Source organism: Toxorhynchites rutilus, chromosome 1 (assembly GCF_029784135.1).
Source record: "Toxorhynchites rutilus septentrionalis strain SRP chromosome 1, ASM2978413v1, whole genome shotgun sequence".
In the NCBI taxonomy this organism is placed as follows: domain Eukaryota; kingdom Metazoa; phylum Arthropoda; class Insecta; order Diptera; family Culicidae; genus Toxorhynchites; species Toxorhynchites rutilus.
In genome coordinates this window covers 107,924,073-107,945,894 of record NC_073744.1, presented here as the reverse complement: position 1 = coordinate 107,945,894, position 21,822 = coordinate 107,924,073, and the positions used below count along the sequence as shown (strand labels likewise).

The 21,822-nt window shown below is 37.8% G+C and overlaps 2 protein-coding genes across 2 annotated transcripts in view; one reads left to right on the top strand and one right to left on the bottom strand.

Annotated features, from left to right (window-relative positions):
- LOC129770173 (beta-lactamase-like protein 2 homolog) lies at window positions 1-1,966 on the top strand. Its single transcript, XM_055772838.1, has 4 exons — window positions 1-328; window positions 381-547; window positions 779-1,095; window positions 1,158-1,966. Exons 1-4 carry the CDS (start codon window positions 210-212, stop codon window positions 1,413-1,415), a joined length of 861 nt encoding a protein of 286 aa, XP_055628813.1. The 5' UTR covers window positions 1-209; the 3' UTR covers window positions 1,416-1,966.
- Window positions 1,967-4,919: 2,953 nt separating this feature from the next.
- The window catches only part of LOC129770165 (mRNA-capping enzyme), a 56,162-nt gene continuing 39,259 nt past the window's right edge, over window positions 4,920-21,822 (bottom strand). Inside the window, exons 3-7 of the mRNA XM_055772828.1 lie at window positions 6,223-6,752; window positions 5,942-6,080; window positions 5,385-5,658; window positions 5,138-5,328; window positions 4,920-5,080 (exon numbers count right to left, since the gene is read on the bottom strand). Of these exons, the coding sequence (XP_055628803.1) occupies window positions 4,962-5,080; window positions 5,138-5,328; window positions 5,385-5,658; window positions 5,942-6,080; window positions 6,223-6,752 (1,253 nt within the window). The 3' untranslated portion in view covers window positions 4,920-4,961. The remainder of the gene's footprint in view (window positions 5,081-5,137; window positions 5,329-5,384; window positions 5,659-5,941; window positions 6,081-6,222; window positions 6,753-21,822) is intronic.

The window sequence follows — 21,822 nt, the reverse complement described above, 5'->3', positions numbered from 1 at the left end:
AGTTCTGCTTGAGATTTTGCTAACGATCCTAGCATCAATCATAGCACCCGGCTGATAAACGTACCCTGGTTGGCACTTTTTTCTCTCGAGTTCCACTGCTCTTCTCTGTTCTAAAGTTGTTATCTTTCAATTCATTTGTGTTGTGTCGTGTCACTTTTGCTTTGGCAATGATCAGCTGAGACATAATCAGTATTCATAGCGTTGAAACGATGGCCACTATTCCGCCAGTCACCAGATTATCGACGAGATTAATCCGAATTCTTGGCTTTAATCCAAGTCCAATGACCTTGCAAGGAACAAATACCTACCTAATTGGCTCGGGAACACGGTAAACTAAGAATCCTATAACTCAATCGATTATAATTGTTTACATGTTTCAGACGAATATTGCTGGACGCAGGGGATCCAGACGTACCAGATTACATAAGCCACTTAAAACAAGTTATCTTAGATGAGAAAGTCATAATCGGTGACATTATTGTCTCGCACTGGCACCATGATCATATTGGAGGAGTGGATGATGTACTCAATGCTATTGACAACAACGGTATGTCCAAACGATACTTTTTGCGGTTACAAATTAATTGCCTCCATTTCGATATATAATAATGAAATGAATGTAAAAAGTGCAATTACTAATTTTACTTCAACAAATGTTGAAAATTCATCCCCATGAAAATACCAACATTTGTATTAGTAAATTATTTCTCCATTGTCTCGAAAATTTATCACATGGATATTGATCTAAATCGAAGACTTTTCTCCAAAAATCTTAAAGAATCATGCAGGGTATGGAAATTCCGACGAACAGATGCGCCAGAACCAACACTTGAAAACACGGTCTGCTGTGAGCTGAAAAATGGGCAGAAATTTGAAATCGATGGAGCTACATTGGAGGTACTTCACACACCGGGTCACACAACGGATCATATCGTTCTCTTGTTGCATGAGGATAACTCATTGTTCAGTGGAGATTGCATTCTGGGAGAAGGAACAACTGTCTTTGAAGACCTTTATGAGTACATAAAAAGTCTATGTATAATCAAAAATACAAAACCAACCGTTATCTATCCTGGCCACGGCAACGTTATAACCGTATGTTTCCTATATATCCACTAAAAAAATTATATTTATTTTTTATTAATTTATTCTTTTAGGATCCAATTGATCGCATAAATCACTACATAAATCATCGTAATGAACGAGAGGCTCAAATTTTAGCGGTTCTGCAAAGTAACCCAAATGTTGAATTTAAAGAAATGGACATTGTCAAGGTGATATACAAAAACACACCAGAAAATCTTTGGATGGCTGCTGCGTACAACGTCAATCATCATTTACGAAAACTAACAATCGAGCGAAAAATAATCCATGAACACGATGCTTGGAAATATGTGCATTCTGCTTCATTATGAGTGATATTTTAGAATGTCTAAGGGTGGATGTAATAACGATATGATAAGATATTATGAGATAAATAGATTTGATGAACTCCCGGCCCCGTGAGGCTAACGCCATATGAGCCCTTATAAAAATATATATTTTGGAAAAAAAAATAGATTTGATTAATTTATTCACAAGATAATGTAATAAACATATAAGATCGATAATATCTAGTAATATAAGTTAAGAGATTGAGGCTCTGAGATATAAAAGAGAAAAAAAACGCTCGTGCTGCGAGAACTAGTCTAAAACTGCTATTTTTGTTATTTCGTTTCATAGCAGTAACCTAAATTCTCTCTCTGTTCCGCGCCGATAACATTTATTTGTATGTTATTCAAATGTGAAGCAACTAAAAAACCTTGTATGTTCAAGATATGAACCACGCAATGTACAGTGGGGAATCGCTGGCCATCAGGCAAAAAACGAAATTGGCATCAGCTGTTTCGTAGTATTTTTCCTGTCTTGCTATAATATTCAAATGCTTGCGCAAATGCGCCCAAAATTTATTTCTCGTTATCACATCCACGTTCTTACTAAGCGCACGTTCATGGGTCCAATCGCAGAACTGCTCATTGATTGATCTTCTAATTTACTATACAATTTCAGTACTTCTACCAAAACGAGTCATTATTCAGATTATTTTCAGACACAATTCTCGTGCAAGATTTTTCATCCATGCAAATAACGGGCCCTATTATAGAAATCGAATCAAGGATTCGATACAATCACTGGGCCCTATTATAGAAATCGAGGTGATAAGAATTTTGCTCGTTAGCTCTGTTTTACTATTAAAGAAATCGAGCAATTCGATAGCACCGAGCGAGTGATAGCTATCGATGCAAGTGTCAGAATTTTTCGAGTTGTTTGGTTCGCTTGTTGCATATCTTCAGAGGATTATTTTGTTTTGGTTTGCGTCCCTGATATTTCCCTTTGGGAAACATTTCAGAAACGCTTAGATATATGCAATTTTCAACACATGTTCGTTTGTTTTGATCAGTATTTGTTTTACGGTGCTGCCAGAATAGGCTATACATGGTAAGTGTACAATCCAGCATTATTTATATAAATCATGTTACATTTTATAATGCAGAACCTTCTTCCAGCGTATATTTCAGTGGTTGAAAACGAATGGACAGACAAATCACCAGCAGTTTGAACGACTCGTTGAACCAATAAAAGCGAATGTAAACATTGCTCGAGGTTTTTGTGGAGGCAGTTCAAATAGAATGGAAGAAGTGGGAGAAATTCAGTGAGGAGCTTAATGCACTGAGACCATCAATGCGTGTTGGTTCAGAATGGCAGAAAGTAAGTGTTTCTTCTACGGTACATATAACTTCATAAGTAAATTTTATCATATTCTTTGAATTACTATCAACCGAATTTCCTACCTAAAAAAATATTATTCCTGCTAGCGTACATTATTACGAGTTACTTCTGTCAGAAATTTTCTTTTTTATTGCTATACTATACCAAACTTTCTATACCATATGCTAAAGCTGAAATGTCTTGCAAAACAATGATTTTTTTTAAATTACAGATTTGGATTGACATGATGTGAAGGGTAAAGGAAACACTAGCACACAATAAGAATTTAGGGCCACAGGTGGTGGCCCAATACAATAAAGCTATTGACGCCGCTACAACACAAAATCGACGCTAAAAGAGAATTACATGCAAAAAAAATAGTTTTGCTAAAAAGTGGAATTCATGCGTGACCTCTTATGGAATTCCATAGATTGCAGTTGTGAGAATACATGAAAAAGTTCATTTTCTAATAACTGTATTTTTTGTAAAACAAATTGTTCCATGATGTCGTTTTTATTACACATCCATGTATGCATTATGCTTACTAAGCTTCATTCGTTGAGGGAATATCAGTTTTCGCCAAAACATAACCATATTAGCACTTTTGGAAATATAGATATTTATAATTTTCATAACAGATGTCTCAAAAAAAGATTTGGCATCCTTTCTATAGTGCTTTGTGAAACATTTCAAACTCGTTTCAAAATATTTCAGCACCAGCACTGACATTCGAGCAGAGTAACGAATCTAGCTGTTTTCCTCGATTTCTATAATTCCAGATTTTACTCGGTGTGATAGTGTAACTCGTAATAATGTACGCTAGCAGGAATAATCATTTTATTAGGTAGGAAATTCGGTTGATAGTAATTCAAAGAATATGATAAAATTTACTTATGAAGTTATATGTACCGTAGAAGAAACACTTACTTTCTGCCATTCTGAACCAACACGCATTGATGGTCTCAGTGCATTAAGCTCCTCACTGAATTTCTCCCACTTCTCCCATTCTATTTGAACTGCCTCCACAAAAACTTCGAGCAATGTTTACATTCGCTTTTATTGGTTCAACGAGTCGTTCAAACTGCTGGTGATTTGTCTGTCCATTCGTTTTCAACCACTGAAATATACGCTGGAAGAAGGTTCTGCATTATAAATTGTAACATGATTTATATAAATAATGCTGGATTGTACACTTACCCTGTATAGCCTATTCTGGCAGCACCGTAAAACAATTACTGATCAAAACAAACGAACATGTGTTGAAAATTGCATATATCTATGCGTGTCTGAAATGTTTCCCAAAGGGAAATATCAGGGACGCAAACCAAAACAAAATAATCCTCTGAAGATATGCAACAAGCGATCCAAACAACTCGAAAAATTCTGACACTTGCATCGATAGCTATCACTCGCTCAGTGCTATCGAATTGCTCGAATTCTATAATAGTAAAACAGAGCTAACGAGCAAAATTCTTATCACCTCGATTTCTATAATAGGGCCCATAAGCAGATGAAATGAACGAACTAGTTTTTTTTTTCTTAAATGAATGCTAACGTTCAAAATCATAAGGACCCAACTGACATTTTTGCAAAATCTGAAAGTTCAGTATTCAGTTTTCTGAACTTAATTTCAATTCAATTTTACTCCTCGCAACGTCGACCAGAAATCTAAATTAACAAAATCAGAGTCACAGAATCTTTTGTTCCTTTGACGGAGAAACATTTGACAGTACATGGGAAAAAATGTTAAAAGTTTTTTTTCATGTAAAATGCAATGCATAAATTTAATTGATTCCGTGTGACCTAGATTGAGATGAAAAGTTTTCCCCTTGCGTCTTAGTTTTAGACGAATGAAGTGTTCAGCACCCTAATTGTGAAAAAGTCATTACAATTGCTGACAAGAGATAAACTTCGTGATGTTTTTTTTATAATGCGAAAAATATTTTTTGGAAAATATGTAATTAGTTTTTGTTTATCCTCTTTCAATGTTATTCGTTGATACATTTGATTTTGAACCATCTAAGTAACCGCCTGGTATGCCTGGTATGTGAGCTTCCTATCTTGTTGGCTACTAATACAATCAAAGTTTAACACAACCAAAACCTGTGAATCATCGCACTTTCTATTCTTCATCTCGATGTGGCATAGTAAATAAAATTTAAGCAATAGAATTATGATTTATAAGTTTTTATTTTGGATAAAGTTATCGAATATTATTGCGTCAAGTCGTTACGTCGAGACGTAACCTGCGGGGGAGGCTTGTATCTCTTTCTCTCAATGTAATTCAACAAGATATCCGTTGTTACGGGGTATTGAATACTTTGACAAACGCCTGAAATTGTATATCATAATAATTATCATACATATGTTGTTAAAAAGGAAAACTTACTTCTTGCTGTGTTATAGCTGTTGGGAAAGGATTTATCTGTTCTTTCCCGCATGAACACCCATGCGTTGTTTTCAAATTTACATTCAATAATTTTGTTATCCAGCTCCCTTAGTTCTTTGTTGAGCTTAATATTTGAAAATGGACGTTCGAATCCACCTACGTACAAACAACCGATTTTTTTAGGTAAAACCCTGCAAAACGATCTGTGTATTATTTTTGAAACTTAAATGTGCCAGTTATCTCTTACCCTTCGCCAGTTTCTACAACTATTCTAAGTTTAAAATCCACAGAATTCAAAGAGGGAGGCTTCCATTTGAGCACTGCTGGACACGCCCCGGCAACATATGGCTCTTTCGCAGGTTGGAATATCAATCCATCTGGATCATGGGAAAGAGCCTTAGCGAATTTTGGTCCGAGCAACGCCTTTGCTTGGGTTATGTCCCAGAACTCCTTATTTCTTATGCTAAATGGCTGACGAGACTGGTCAATTAAACCGCGTTTCATCGCTTCTGTTCGGGGTGCTAAACAAAATTTGATCAGTACTCGAATATCTTCAACAATAGATTTACGGACCGAGCCAATTTGACTCATTAAAAATCTGTTTCGAAAACAGAGTTCATATGTATAAAATGTTTTCCATGATTTTCTTGATAATAAACATTTCATTTAATGGATTTGGAACTACTTTCTTTGCAAAAACTTCAATTTCCTTGTGTGAACCATATTGGCTCACTTCAGTAAAAATAGGTATATAATCATCATCCGTTAATCTAGTGTTAAGTTTTTTTTTCTCTTCCATATTACCTATAATTCGTTGTTCGATATACGTAAGACGGTTAGGATAGAACGGTTTTTGACTCACATCCTGGTTATCGTATCGAATTATATCGTACGCCAAATACCGTGGCCTGTTAACACCTCCCACTTTATCGATGACCATTTCCTGTGAATGCAAGAGTAACTTATTGGATTGGGTAAGCGCTGCTCAGTCAAATTGAATAAATCTAATCATTTTTAAATATTCTTCTAAATTGCGAAAGAATTTTAAAAATAATAAAATCAATTCGAATTTCAGAATACATTACCCCATCTAGTAAAGTGTTAGTTATATGATTATGGAGATTTGTGTAGTGCGGGAAACTGATGCCTGAGACAGCAAAACATGAGTTATCACGATCCAAGAAATAGACTTCATCCTTTTTCACAATCAGCATCATGTAACGTGTGCCATCCGCTTTCCATGATACTCTATATGGCTTTTCCTGCAATAAACTAAGATTCGTGTTGTCCATGGACACGGGCTGGCTACCTGGAAATCCTGCAGATTCCCAGCCGCACATATCTTGGGCAAGTTGTTGTAATTGACCGAGACGTGACAGATCCGAAACAACTGTTACGCCAGGGACGCCGTCCATGAACTTCGCATTTTTCTTAACGAATTCTCTTCTGGATTTTTTCCTTTTGCTAGGCCTATCGGAATTACTGCATTCCCCTTCAAGTTCACGTTTCACTCCAGATGGATGGTTGTAATCTTCATTATCCTCATCATCGTTTAGATTACATCTATTGGATGGATCATCCGCCGTAGAAGCATTACCATTGCCTGGGGTATCGTCTGAAAAAGATCATTATATTAGAATGCGCTTTACAAATATGCGTTTCACTGTGAAAAGAAATCCCCCATAGTCGAATGGCTTTGTGCTCGGACTTACTACGGACTTTTATTTCAGATACAAAGAGCGATAGTAAGATCGAAACATCGAAACAGCAGTAATTCTTATACGGGATAACATTAGGTATGTACCGATTACAGAATTCATCAACCGTGACATCGTGGCAATACAATTGGAGGTTTCAACGACCCCAGGGAAAACCGTTATTATCGTCGCTTCGGCCTATTTCCCAGAAAACAACGTTGAAGTTCCTTCATTAGAAGTTGCTGCGCTGATACAAGGCTGTAAATTAAATAAACAATTCATCATAGGATGTGACGCCAATGCCCACCAAACGGTCCTGGGCAGTAACGACATCAATGTTAGAGGTGAATGTTTGCTTAAATATTTAATGTTAAATAATATTAACATTTGTTACCAAGGAAACGACCCAACATTTGTTAACTCCATTAGACAAGAAGTTCTTGATCTAACACTCTGCAGTGTCAGAAATTGGTATGTGGCAAATGAAGAAAATCTATCTGATCATAAACATATAATGTTTAACTATAATTTTGGTGATCTCTTGATCGAACAATTCAGAGATCATAGAAAAACAAATTGGGATAGTTATCATTCCAAACTTCAGGGGAAAAAAAGATATCGGTGGAAAGTATTTCTTCCACTGAACAGCTTGAAATAGTTTCATCAGAATTTGAAACCAATATTAAATTCAAGATTGAAGGAAACTGTCCACTAAAGCAAAAAACTTCAAGTAAAGATGCATCTTGGTGGAACAAAAAACTTGAAAGGCTTAGAAAACTCTTGAACAAATCAAAAGTAACCTTTGATTGGACAGATTACAAAAACAGAATACAGGTAAACTTCGATATAACGTACATTTCACTTTCAAAATTGTACGTTGTATCGAATTGTACGTTATATTGAAGCATAATAAAGTACTCACAAACGTAGTCTATAATACATTATTGTGTTGCTGTTTAGTGAAGTTAATGAATAACTTCAATCAGAAGACGAAGCCAGCCTTTCTCATGATGTTTCCCTTCGTACTGTTGATTAAAGCATTTAGAATCCGGAATCACAAAACCAGCTGTATTTCTGGATTGATTGAAGGTACAAAACTTGTTTTAGCATCACAATACAGATAGTTCATTGTTCTATCAGGAAAAAAATATTGAATTTTTTTTTTCCTTTACACTTTGGAAATGTGTACGTTATATCGAGGTAAAATGTACGTTATATCGAGTGACGTTATATCGAGGGTACGTTATAACGAGGGTACGTTATATCGAAGTTTCCCTGTATAACGAAGAAATCCGTAAATCTAAGAGAAGGGATTGGAAGTTCACCTGTGAACAGGTAGAAAATTTACCTGTTGTAGCAAAACTTCATAAAGCCCTTACTAAGGATCACACCAACGGACTTGGTAGTCTGAAAAAAACGAAACGGACAATATAGCATCAACTCCCAGGAAACACTTAGTATCACGATGGAAACACACTTCTCAGACTCCAATTGATTTCCGGATACGCACAGGTCTTCAATACAGCTCAATCTTGTCCAATCATAGACGAGAATAGAGCTAATGAAATGGCGAGGGCGGCCTTTATGAAGTCAGATTTAGTCTGCAGTGGATTCTTTGAAGCCCTTTAAATCTCCAGGACCAGATGGGATTCATCCGGTGCTGTTACAAAAAAGCAAGGATATCACTGTCCCTCTTCTGACTGAGATGTTTAGAGTTGTAATGAAACGGATAGTAGTTTGGCCGGATACCGGATATCTGACAAGCTTCGAGGCCGGATAACCGGATTTTCGGCTCTATATTTGCGAAGACGAAACTGGGAGAAACTGTATGTTTTCACGACACGTTATGAGACAGTTTCATCGAAGTGGCAAATTATTATGATGGTCACCGTCGCGAAAAAAACCCATTGCTAACGAAATCGACTGTTAAGCGAAAACATTTCGAATCAATCGCAATCACTTTCCTTACGTTTGGTAGTCATTAAACTCTAAGCAGTATGCTTGCTAGAGTTTATATTTCAACCCCTTACAATAGTGTTTACAAAGAAAGACTGTTCTCTGAAACTGGCCTGGTGTACGAAGTGAAGCGTAATCGGTCGGTTAAAAATTAATAATAAAAGTAGTAGTGTTAATTATTCAATGTTATGAGTTAAAATTATTTCAATTTTGAAAAAAATATTATTTTATGACGTCACATCAGATGTTCCACAAGGAAGTCATCTTGGACCCTTGATATTCGTGTTGTATCTGAACGATGTTGATTCAATACTTGAATGTATGAAGCTCTCATATGCCGACGACTTCAAACTCTTCGTGTGTGTAAAAAAGCATAGTGATGCAACATTTCTTCAACGGCAATTAGGAATTTTTGCCAGTTGGTGTGAAGCAAATTATATGTCACTGAACCCATCAAAATGCTCAGTCATCTCTTTTTCTCGCAAACACACTACGACATACTTCAATTACGAGCTTTTCGGATCGACACTCAAAAGAGTCACAAGCATAAAAGACTTAGGTATCCTTTTGGACTCTAAGCTCACCTTCAGCGAACATGTAGCATACACAGTTTCAAAAACTTTTAAAGCTCTTGGATTCCTATTTCGCACAACCAAATACTTCACCGACATACATTGCCTTAAATTGCTATACTGTGCGCTTGTTCGCTCGATTCTGAAGTATTCTTCGGTTGTGTGGGCTTCATACTACCAGAACAGCATATTGAGAGTTGAATCCGTCCAACGTAAATTTGTCCGCTATGGATTACGTCGTCTTCCTTGGAATTACCCTCAAAACCTCCCAACGTATGAAGATCGATGTAAGCTTCAGGGGTTGGATCGACTTTGCGAACGACGGGATACGGCTAAAGCTATGTTCGTATACGATCTCATCCAAGCCAACATCGACTGTTCTGAACTGCTGAGTCATGTTAACTTCAACGTTAGCAGGAGAAATTTGCGAAATCACACCTTTCTCCGACTACCAGCTGCACGCACTAATTACGCCTATCATGAGCCCGTTGCAAGCATGGCTCGAATACTTAACCGTCAGTTTGAACACATAGACTTCCATTTATCTAGATATACGATAAAAATCGTCTTAAGCAACGTCAATCCCAATTAGATTAAATTAAATTAGAGTAGACTGTTTCATTAGGGTTCTATGTCAACCTGTTGATGTTTTAAATAAATAAATTATTAAATTGTTTATAACAAATTATTCATTTTTTTCCTAATAATCGGCATATGCATAGCAAATATTGGCCGGACAGGCCGGATACCGGATATCTGTTTCATCTCTAGTTTAGAGCTAGTATGATACTGTAGCGCACCGCATACTTATCGATATTCCTAATGCACTCGATAAAATAAGCAAACCCAAAATCCGTTATACGAATTAACGATTTTTTTTTTATTAATTCGTTTATTTTTACAGGCTCAAATACATAAGTTTAAAGGAGCCGAATTCTTAACTAAACATATTAATTATATCTATATATATATGAACAATTTTCCTTAATTCTATTGTTAATAAGGTAGAAACCGATTACTCGCGGTAGACTCGAGTTTAGAAGGGTGACATATTTTTATCAGGAATAGGATGGGATATAAGGGGCCGTCCACATACCACGTGGACAACTTTTAGGGGGGTAGGGGGTACGAAAATGTCCACGCTTGTCCACGGTGAGGGGGTGGGGATACAGATACTGTCCACGTGGACGCGTTAAACAAATATTTTTTAAAAGTACATTCAGATCTGTTTTCGAAAATAAATAAAATCTGTTCTGCATTTTCAAGAGTGTTTAAACTTTCTTTCCGCCCATTTTGATTTATCCATAGAATGGTCATGTCGAATATTTTTCCATATCATCGAACTTCTTCGCTGAAATATGTATTCTGAATGAAACTTACATAAACGGTGAGCGATCAAGCTTCCATTGGTAGCGGAGGATCATCGTTTTCAACTTCTAAGCTACGTCATATTTGAGCCACCTTTTCTGATGGACAGTACTCTCGTTCCCGAATACTTCCCGAATTTAGCGTCCATTTAGCGACGTTATCTTTGATACAGCTGAGTTAGGTATGCTCAGCACCGGAGAGCAGCTTTTTAACACATTGCGGAACGCTCACGAGATTTCTCGTGTTTCGTGTTCCGTCTGTTACGGATGGATCACAAAATAACCCGTGTTTTCTACACTTGAAGATTAAATTCTTGGTTTGCTAAGAATCTAATGAGGCCAACCGATGGCTCGCCTTCGTATAATCCACATCGAAGGAAACGATCTCATTCGTGGAATCCGAACAAATGAAGCGTTCAAGTTTGTCCCAAAACGTGTGGTCCTTAATTGGTTAAGAATCACTTTGTCCTACCGAGAAAGATTGGGGTGCTCCAGTGTTATTACGTGTTCTTGTTATTACGACATTTGTTTTTTTTTTTACAAGGAGGTTTTGAATCTGGAATTGGATTACATATTCTGTACCACGACCAAGGGGAAACTCTTATCAATATGATCAATGGCATGGTTGAAATAACAAGCGATAAGTCTTTCTGCCCTATATTTGGAATTAAGCATGATCATTCTACGTTTTATGGAATTAGTCACACTGAAAATATTTTCTTTAAATTGGAGCATTTTAGGCACTCAAAATATTGTTTTCTTTGTTTTAATTATCGTTTCAATATATCAACTAGTATCTCGCAGCCAAAGTTCAGTAAACAAGTATGCCTAAACCCATTGGTTGTTTTTTATTCGAATGCTTTCGACATATTTTTTTTGAATAGTACCGCGATTAGCTTCAATTAAAACAGTTTTAAATTGTGCTAAATCATTTCAGAAGTCTTCAGAAAAAAGTCTTTTCCATAGACACTCGTTTTTCGGAGATTTTGTGCAGGCGGATTACATTTCTTCAGATGTTATTTTATGTGTTGTTTGATTATAGATTATTGATTCCGCTATGATTCTTTTTTTCTTCATTGTGCAGTGTTTACAGCACTTTGAAGTCATCGAAGAAATATTTCTATTTCCAGTAGGATTATTTAGGGTGCAAATGTCGGATGGAATCAATAGTGTTTTCGTTTTAGCTCTGGAAACACCTTCAGAAAAACAGATATGTATTATGTATCATTGGTTCTCTCGAATTTTCCCGAAAATCGATTTTGAAGGAGTAGTATTTTGGGCTTTATACCAGTTATTATAGTGGGATTATTACATAAATAATTAAATAGGTTTTTATACATATTAGAACAAATGCGATGAATTTGAATATGAATTTTTGTTATAGTAACTTCAACCCACCATTTCATACAGTTGCCATAACCGAGCTTTTCTTGCAGCTAACGATTTCACATTTTTTATAAGTTATTGTAAAAGTATTTAAAATAACTTTTGAGTATTAACTTGAGTATTAAATAAGGGGCCGTCCATATACCACGTGGACAACTTTAGGCGGGGTAGGGGGTACAAAAATGTCCACGCTTGTCCACAGTGAGGGGGGAGGGGGTATGAACAGATTCCACGTAGACAGGGAGATTTTTTTTTGAATGGTGAATGGTGAATGTATACCTATACATTCAAAATTAAATAAAATAAAACATGTTCAAGAATTTCAAAACTCTCCGTATTTATCAATAAACGTTACCCAGTCAATCAGTTATCAATCAAGAGTGCCCAGTCAAACGTTCATATATTTTTTTCTCATATCATTGAATTTCTTCAGCGAAATCTGAATTATAAAAATATTAAATAAAAATAAACATTGTGAATGACCAAGCTATTTCCTATGATTGAACTTTTATAGTTACGGGGTATGCATAGACCCTCAGAGCCCAAAACTATAAATATAAACGATACCAAATGTTTGAGATTTCATGATATGCGAAAATGGGTTTTCATCAAATATAATTTTCTATACATTTTGTTATATTTCGAGAACAGTTAGTCTTAGGATGTAATATATGTTCTAGGAATCAATATTTACATTTGCGTGAGATTATCCATGCGCCACTAGTCGTCAAGCTCAAAACAACTGAGCCAGTATTCTAATAAAAATATACATGGAATTAGGTAGCTGATTCGGAATATTTCAGGAGGTGAACCAAATGGAAGCGAAATAATCAGGTTGATTGAATTGTTATTGGGAATATATTTTTAAAATCTATAGAAACTAAAATATTTGCTGTTGCAATGTCATTTGTCTACAACACTTGACACAAGTCAAGTGACGATCTATAGATATCAGTATATGTTTACTACTTTTCTTCTTTGCTTGAAATTCTTTTCAATTTATAAAAAAAATCTATGCATATAAAATTTTTCAGTCAGTTTTTGTGCGCTCAAAAAACTCGAAAAGTCCGGCACTGATGGTGCTCATATTTTGACACAATATACAATTCACTTCAAGGATTGTTGTTGCTACTGCCAACACTTCAGGTAGAGGGTCTCCGTAGCTACATTGGTTGCGCGTTCGCTTAGTAAGCGATCGATCGTGAGTTCAAAACTCAGGACCCTCATTGACCATCTTTGTGTTGTTACAGAATAGCTACGTCCACGCAACAATCATCAGCGATGGAGATCGATCCACGGTCGAAATAAGATCGATTCATCCATACAACTGCTCTGCTCTGCAAGACACATCGGGCTGCTGTTCTATAAATAACTCGACAATGATCAATCAACTGTCTCCGCTGTCCGGTGATCCAAATGGATAATGGAAGAACAGAAAGAATACTCTTACTCCTAAATGGGCTACTGTGTGAATGTACCATATGTAATGGTATAGAAGGAATACAGGCGATGGCAACTGTGTAATGTGCTAATTATAGATATATGATAACCATGTGACATGTACACGATTAAAATTCGGCTCTGTTACAGCTACAAATGTTAATGAGCCTTAAATAAATAAATGGGATAAAAAAAAACACCTCAGGTAGCCTTAAGATTTCCAGATGGAATAAGCACACTTCTGAAGCTGCGAACGTAATCTTACTTACTAGTATCACATAAGTTAAGGACTTCAGGTTCAATGAAACAATGATAGAGTTTGAGCTCTAGACTAGAACTGGTTTATTTCACATTGTTTCCCATTTTTATACACGGTTAGAAACTTTACTTTATCTACTCCTTTCAGCATAGGCGGATTACCTGTATCTCCTTTATTTACCCTGTTTCCTAGCACTGTCCTTGTTCAATGCGTACCCACGTGGAAAGCATGCTCTATGTTGCTTCTATGGTTGTGTACCTGGCGGAGGGTCTGAATGTAGGGATCTCAACTCATATACTAGAAATCCATCTTTGTATGTATCTTTGGAATTGTGTGGTTTATATTCGAACTGCATATTGCGCGTTTCCATGTTGACAAGCCACATAGCCTTTATATCTTCGCAGATAATAGAAAAACAAAGTATTACTAGTATTTCAAAATTAAACTCATATGAAACATATGCTTTGTTTTGCTATTCATTTCTCTGCTATAAAACCTGAATGTGCCACAGCAAAGCTTTGTAGGGTACAGCCAAGCAAACAAAATAAACAAAATAAACTTAAATGGAATTAAAATTTAATTTATGCGCAATTCAGCAAATTTCCTCAGGGGTATGAAAATGTCCACGCTTGTCCACGGAGGGGGAGGGGGTAGTCTAAAATCGTGCTTTTCTGTACACGTGGTATGTGGACAGCCCCTAAGGATATGTTGACAATGTTCACACTCACACTCTCACTCACACTCATCACACTCAACTCTTAAACCTATCATATAACTACTATGTATTTACATTTCAACTTATTCTATTGTTAGTAAGAAGAGAACCGATTGCTCACGAAGGAAGAAAAGGAGGGGATAAGGGTATAAGGACAATCACACACGATGATCGATAGCTTTAAGGGAAACATATATTTGGGACATGTAATCAAGATCTAACCGAGCCAACACATCTCTCACCGGCACATTGCGCTGTCTTCCTCGGGCCCGAAAGGAGTTTACTAAGTTACCATAAACGCAGAGATTGTTGCTTTCAAGATTAAAGCGGAAGAATAGTGCATCTAACGAACAGTGATTGGACATGAGTCGGGAGAAGGTACGAATAAAGTCCCGACTTTTGAACCACGGTTTGAGGCTAACCTTAGGGATAATCGAGTGAAACCATCGGCCCAATTCATCTTCATTTCACTTGCGTTGCCAGTTAGCATGGTATTTTTGCGGACTAAAGAATAAAATTCATTGAAAGCGATTTGACGCTGATAAATATCGCCTTCAATTGCACCTACCTTTGCTAATGAGTCAGTCCTCTCATTGCCCGGAATGGGGCAATGTGAAGGGACCCAGACAAAGGTAATGACATAACAGCGTCTGGATAAAGCACTCAAAATTTCTCGTATTCTCTCAAGGAAGTACGGCGAGTGCTTTTCGAAGCGATCTTTTAGTGGGAGCACGCCTGCCAAAACCTCGAGACTCATGGTATGCGTTGAGGGCATACATCCCAACGCAATACGGAGACAAAGATACTGAATTCGCTCGAGTTTAATGAGGTGTGTTTTGGCAGCTGATTGAAAATAGAAACTGCCATACTCGATCACTGAGAGAATAGTTGTTCGATACAACATTTTAAGATCTTCGGGATGGGCTCCCCACCAGGTGCCGGTAATTGTACGGAGAAAGTTTATTCTTTGTTGACATTTTTTACTTAGATACCTAATATGAGCCCCCCAAGTACATTTGGAGTCGAACCAGAACCAAGATACTTGAATGACATAGCATGAGTGATCGGTTTACCCAAAAGTTGAAGCTTTGGTTTTGCTGGTCTATGCTTCCTAGAAAAGACGACCATCTCTGTTTTCTCCGTGTAGAATTCGATCCCTAGCCCAATGGCCCAGGTTGAAAAATTGTTCAATGTATCTTGTAAGGGTTCTTGCAGGTCGGATTCGTTTGATCCTACGACAGACACCACTCCATCATCTTCAAGTTGTCTTAGGTTGCAATTTTGTGTAAGGCAATTGTCAATGTCGCTTACATAGAAGTTGTACAAAAGAGGGCCTAAACATGAGCCCTGGGGGAGGCCCATGTAGGAGGTCAGACTTACTGCCGAATCCCCGTGAGAAAAATTCAAATGTTTCTCACAAAGCAAGTTATATAACATATTATTCAATAGAGGCGGCAGACCCCTAGAGTGTAATTTGTCTGACAAAACCTCAATTGAAACTGAATCAAAAGCCCCCTTTATGTCCAATAATACTGAAGCCATTTGTTTTTTTTTCGGCGTAAGCCATTTGAATTTCTGAAGAAAGCAACGCAAGACAATCATTCGTCCCCTTGCCCCTGCGGAATCCATATTGTGTATCTGAGAGTAGGCCATTCGTTTCAACCCATCGATCAAGGCGAAACAAGATCATTTTCTCCAACAATTTCCGGGTTTTTGAATAGCTATAACTCGTACTTGTCTCCAATCATCTGGAACAATATTATGCTCCAGAAACATATTAAATAAATTCAACAAGCGATGTTTCGCCACATCGGGGAGGTTTTTCAACAAGTTGAACTTAATTCGATCCGATCCTGGAGCCGAATTGTTACATGAAAGGAGAGCAAGAGAGAATTCTACCATCGAAAACTCGGAATCAAGATCGCACCTATCTTGTGGTATATCTCGAACATTTTTTTGCACAGGAGCGGAATCAGAACAAACCTTCCGTGCAAAATTAAAAATCCATCGATGTGAATATTCTTCGCTTTCATTCGTTGAAGAGCGATTTCTCATGTTTCGAGCCACTTTCCATAATTTTTTCATTGACGTTTCTCGTGACAAACCTCCCACGAAATTTCGCCAATAAGCACGTTTTTTCCCTTTTATCAAGTTTTTAAATTGATTTTCAAGGGCTAAATACGTTTGAAAATTCTCAATGATTCCACGTTTCCGAAAAGTTTTAAATGCATTCGACTTTTCTACATATAGCTTGGAACAGTGGCTATCCCACCATAGATTGGGAGGCCTACGACGAATAGTGGAACCTGGGATGGGTTTTCTTTTGAGCGCGAACTGCGCTGTCATAGATCAAACAAGAAAGGAAGTTATACTTCTCCAATGGAGGTAAACCATCTCTGAAATTGATGGCTAGAGCAATCACGTCCGCATATTTTTTCCAGTCAATGTGTCTTGTGAGGTCATATGTCATGTTTATAGATTCAGAAGAATTCGACCCAATGGTGATGGAAATTATGATTGACAAGTGATCACTACCGTTGGGATCCTGGATTACATTCCACTTGCAATCTAGCGATAGTGAATTTGAGCAGGCAGTTCCGTGAGAGTTGAAGTCTCCCAAGATCAATCGTGGCTCAGGAAGAAGTGAGCACATGTCAACAAGTTGCTTGCGGCTAACCGCAGCTCTCGGAGGCCAATACAAGCTGACAATACAGAGGTCTTTGTCTCTGATGGAATTAACGATGAAATGTATCGAAAGATAAATGATAAATTAGGGTATAACAATTAGTGATCTGGAAGCTAACGTATATTTATTCTCTAAATCTATATTCAAACTCTGAAGTATATCGTGAAGTGTGAAAACATAAAAGGTACTAAGCTACATATTCCTAGTAAATGGCAAGAAGTCCGGGTTATATTTATTCCCGAGGCTGGTAAACGTGACAGGACGACTCCCAAAGCGTATAGGCCAATTAGTCTAACATCTATCATCTTAAAAATGATGGAAAAGATCATTGATCTACATATTAAATCATCATATTTGAACAGGAGACCATTGAACAAATTTCAATTTGCCTACCAAGAAAATAAATCAACTGAAACAGCGCTCCACACGTGAATTTCAAAAATAGAGAAGTCTTTTGATGCTAAAAAAATCTCACTTACAGCTTTTCTTGATATTGAGGGAGCATTTTACAATGCATCCCATAACTGTATATATGAAGGATACTTTCGTATTAGCGTCACCGGAGCCGAAATACAATAGATAGCAATTTTATTGTACACACTGGCACTCAGATATCTTTTGTATTGTTGGTACTGCAACGACCAAATCAAAATCCTAACATTATCAATAGGCTCGAGCCTAAATAAACTTTCTGTATCACACAATCCGTATTGCAGATCGTGTGATTCATAGTTCATTTAGGTGCAGGTTAAAAGATAAGGTCGGGGCGAACCCAAATAAACATACACATTTTATTGCACTACCCGTGTGAGGTCCAGTTTACGATAAGCTCGGGTCGATCCCGAACCTAAATAAATAAATCTCTCTTACACGATCCTTGTTTGCGGATCGTGTGATTCATAGTTCGTTTTGAAATAGAGAGATACAGATATAGTTTTATGATTAGGTCTGGTTACGATAGGAGTGAGTTCATGGCAAGTTTGCTTTGTTGATTGCTTTCTAAGGAGGTAATAGATTTTGAAGAAAGAAACATGTAAATATATTCTAGGATTGAAAAATAAAGTTGGTCGGAAGTTGAACGTCGAGAAGAGCAGTGGTGTCTCTCGATAGATAAAAAAGAAAGCCCTAGACCGTTCGGGCACGTTCGCAGTGCCTTGTTGTTTGTAGTGTTTTGTCATTTTTTGACGTAGGACTACGTCTTTCATTTCTATACCGGGGTGTAAAATCAAAGTTTCGAAAACGAAAGCGTTACGCCGGAGACCGAGATTTTGAATGTTAATAGCTCCTAAACCACTGAACGAAATGGTATGATAAACACTTCATTCGAAAGATAAAATGACTACGCGTTCTATACTTGTTACTTCCTGATCCAAAAATTGTTTCAATAGTCTTAAATTTGCTTTCAAAACAGGCTATTGAAATCACCAATCGGTATATAAGCGAGCGCCGCTCGGAAATCCACTCAGTTCTAATTGAACAGCGATTGGAGCATGTTGTCGCTGTTGTGGTGAAGCTCTTCATTTATCATGAAAGCGCGGATGAACGGTGTCACCAAGAGCCTGTTTGTGCACCTTAGGCCAGAAGGGAATCCATCAGGAGGAGAGTGATGCCACAAACGGTTCCCCGGGAAGATTTCGAAGCAGTCGCTACACACACACACATACACGCGCGGAATTCTTTCCGTTTGGATGCCATTCAGCATCGAGAAAGATCCGGAAAATAATCTGCCAGTTCCTCTAGGAATTTAAAAATACATTCATGTGAAAGAGTTTATTTGAATGTTTTCTATCCATGTAACACTGTGACCAAATACATTTGGTTTTGTGATTTTTCAATCAATCGCAATTAACAGGATAGCTTCTGAAGATTATTCTTCTCCAACAGTAGGATATTTCCGTATCCAATATTGTATGCGCCCGCAATCGATTATTGCTCAGTCGCCGAAAGTTCCGAGCTCAGAGAGTTCATTCCCCTCTAGTTTGCCTTCCAAATTGCCATCGTAAACCACGTCTTCTCTCGATTCAATCACGCACAAAAAGCATACTTAAGCGATATTCTGGTGGTGAGACGCATTTTTTCGTGAGGACATCGACAAGACAACATCGTTGCTGAGGGTGCTGGACGGCGAAGGATCGAGATCTGCCCTGAAACGCAGCAGTTTGTTTGAAACTGTGAGGAAGCACAGAGAAGCCGATCCTTCAGGAGAAAAGAAAGGTGACCATCGAAGAAGCCGCTACACACACATACACGCACGGAATTCTTTCCGTTTGGATGCCATTCAGCATCGAGAAAGATCCGGAAAATAATCTGCCAGTTCCTCTGGGAATTTAAAAATACATTCATGTGAAAGAGTTTATTTTAATGTTTTCTATCCATGTAACACTGTGACCAAATATGTTTCAATCAAGTGCTATTAACAGATGGTTATCGAGTTAGCATTAACCACTGGTGGGCTTCCAGTATCGAGGAAAATGTGGGAATATCTAATCGTTACTGAAAATAATCTGCCAGTTCCTCTGGGAATTTAAAATTACATTCATGTGAAAGAGTTTATTTGAATGTTTTCTATCCATGTGACACTGTTACCATTGGTTTTGCTGATGACATAAAGGGTGTGTCACATCAAATTGCATCACGGAAAAAACGCTGTAGAAATTCGCCCAGTAGACCGATCCTTTTGAAAATTTTAGAGAGTAAAATAAAAACTATTAAACAACTTTTGGCATTTTCTTTTTATTCATACTTCGAGCCCAAGCCCGTATGCTCGCACCTTCCTCTTTACCCCGTCCATAAGGTTCTGTACAACGTCAGGTTGTAGTTTTTTTTGAACAGAAATCCATTTTCTCTTGAAGTTCGCTTCCGATTTGACAACTTTTGGGTTCTTCCGGAGGGCCTGCTTCATAATCGCCCAATATTTCTCTATTGGGCGAAGCTCCGGCGCGTTGGGCGGGTTCATTTCCTTTGGCACGAAGGTGACCCCGTTGGCTTCGTACCACTCCAACACGTCCTTTGAATAGTGGCACGAAGCGAGATCCGGCCAGAAGATGGTCGGGCCCTCGTGCTCCTTCAATAGTGGTAGTAAGCGCTTCTGTAGGCACTCCTTAAGGTAAACCTGCCCGTTTACCGTGCCGGTCATCACGAAGGGGGCGCTCTGCTTTCCGCAAGAGCAGATCGCTTGCCACACCATGTACTTTTTGGCAAACTTGGATAGTTTCTGTTTGCGAATCTTCTCCGGAACGCTGAATTTGTCCTCTGCGGAGAAGAACAACAGGCCCGGCAGCTGACGAAAGTCCGCTTTGACGTAGGTTTCGTCGTCCATTACCAGGCAATGCGGCTTCGTCAGCATTTCGGTGTACAGCTTCCGGGCTCGCGTCTTCCCCACCATGTTTTGCCTTTCGTCGCGGTTAGGAGCCTTCTGAACCTTGTATGTACGCAGGCCCTCCCGCTGCTTGGTCCGCTGGACGAATGAACTTGACAAATTCAGCTTATTGGTGACATCCCGGACCGAACTTCTCGGATCACGTCTAAACTGCTTAACTACGCGCTTGTGATCTTTTTCACTGACGGAGCATCCATTTTTGCCGTTCTTCACCTTCCGGTCGATGGTTAGGTTCTCGAAGTATCATTTTAGTACTCTGCTGACCGTGGATTGGACGATTACCAGCATCTTACCGATGTCCCGATGTGACAACTCCGGATTCTCGAAATGAGTGCACAGGATTAATTCACGACGCTCTTTTTTGTTCGACGACATTTTTCCAAATTTACGAAAAATTGACAGTGAAGCATGGCCAACGTGATCTATACACTCTTATCTGATTATGAGCGAAAGCTGAAGATATAATTCCTAAAAATTAAATTTCTACAGCGTTTTTTCCGTGATGCAATTTGATGTGACACACCCTTTAATCATCTTAGTGAGGGATAAATGTGAGTATACTATTTTCAATAGAATGCAAACAGCCCTTAACTACACATTCAAATGTTGCAACTTGAAGGACTTAGTGTTCATCCTTCAAAAACAGTCATAACGCCATTTACTAGAAAAAGAAAGTATAAGATTCCACCTCTTAGATTGGGAAGTGTATAATTGGAGCCTTCAAAAATGAACCAAATATTTAGGTTTCATGCTTGACCAAAAACTAAATTGGAACGACCTCTGGACTTGTAGGGGAACCGCGGGTAATACGGACAATGAGGGTAATATGGACAGGCGGTTGATTTGTATAGTTACATTTTGAATTTCAACTTTGTTATTCTATAATATTTAAGCCACCCTATGGCAATGAATACTGATCAAAAATGGAAAAGGGAAAAAAATCGAAAATTATACATGATTCCGCGTGTGGATGTAATTTTAGCTGCTTCGATATTAAGCATTTTGAGTAGTTTAATATCAAAATTCAATTCGCTGACAGTTACATTTCGGTTTGTGAGTTAACAGAGAAGTGATATTAGGTATGTACGGAAAAGTAAATTCATTTTTGAGTGGAAAATTTTAATTATTGTAAAATATAGTACCGGTGGGGTAAAACGGACAGTTTGTGAGAGTGGGAGTGAAATGGACTGTGAAAAGTCTGTTAAATCTGTTCCTAAGGAATGCCCTG

What these genes read in the sequence shown, in the direction of transcription:
- LOC129770173 (XM_055772838.1), top strand. Translation starts at nt 210, where the DNA reads ATGGCCACTATTCCGCCAGTCACCAGATTATCGACGAGATTAATCCGA. An exon ending in CTAATTGGCTCGGGAACACG is followed by an intron (nt 329 to 380) that starts GTAAACTAAGAA and finishes TACATGTTTCAG; the next exon opens with ACGAATATTGCTGGACGCAG. An exon ending in GCCACGGCAACGTTATAACC is followed by an intron (nt 1,096 to 1,157) that starts GTATGTTTCCTA and finishes TTATTCTTTTAG; the next exon opens with GATCCAATTGATCGCATAAA.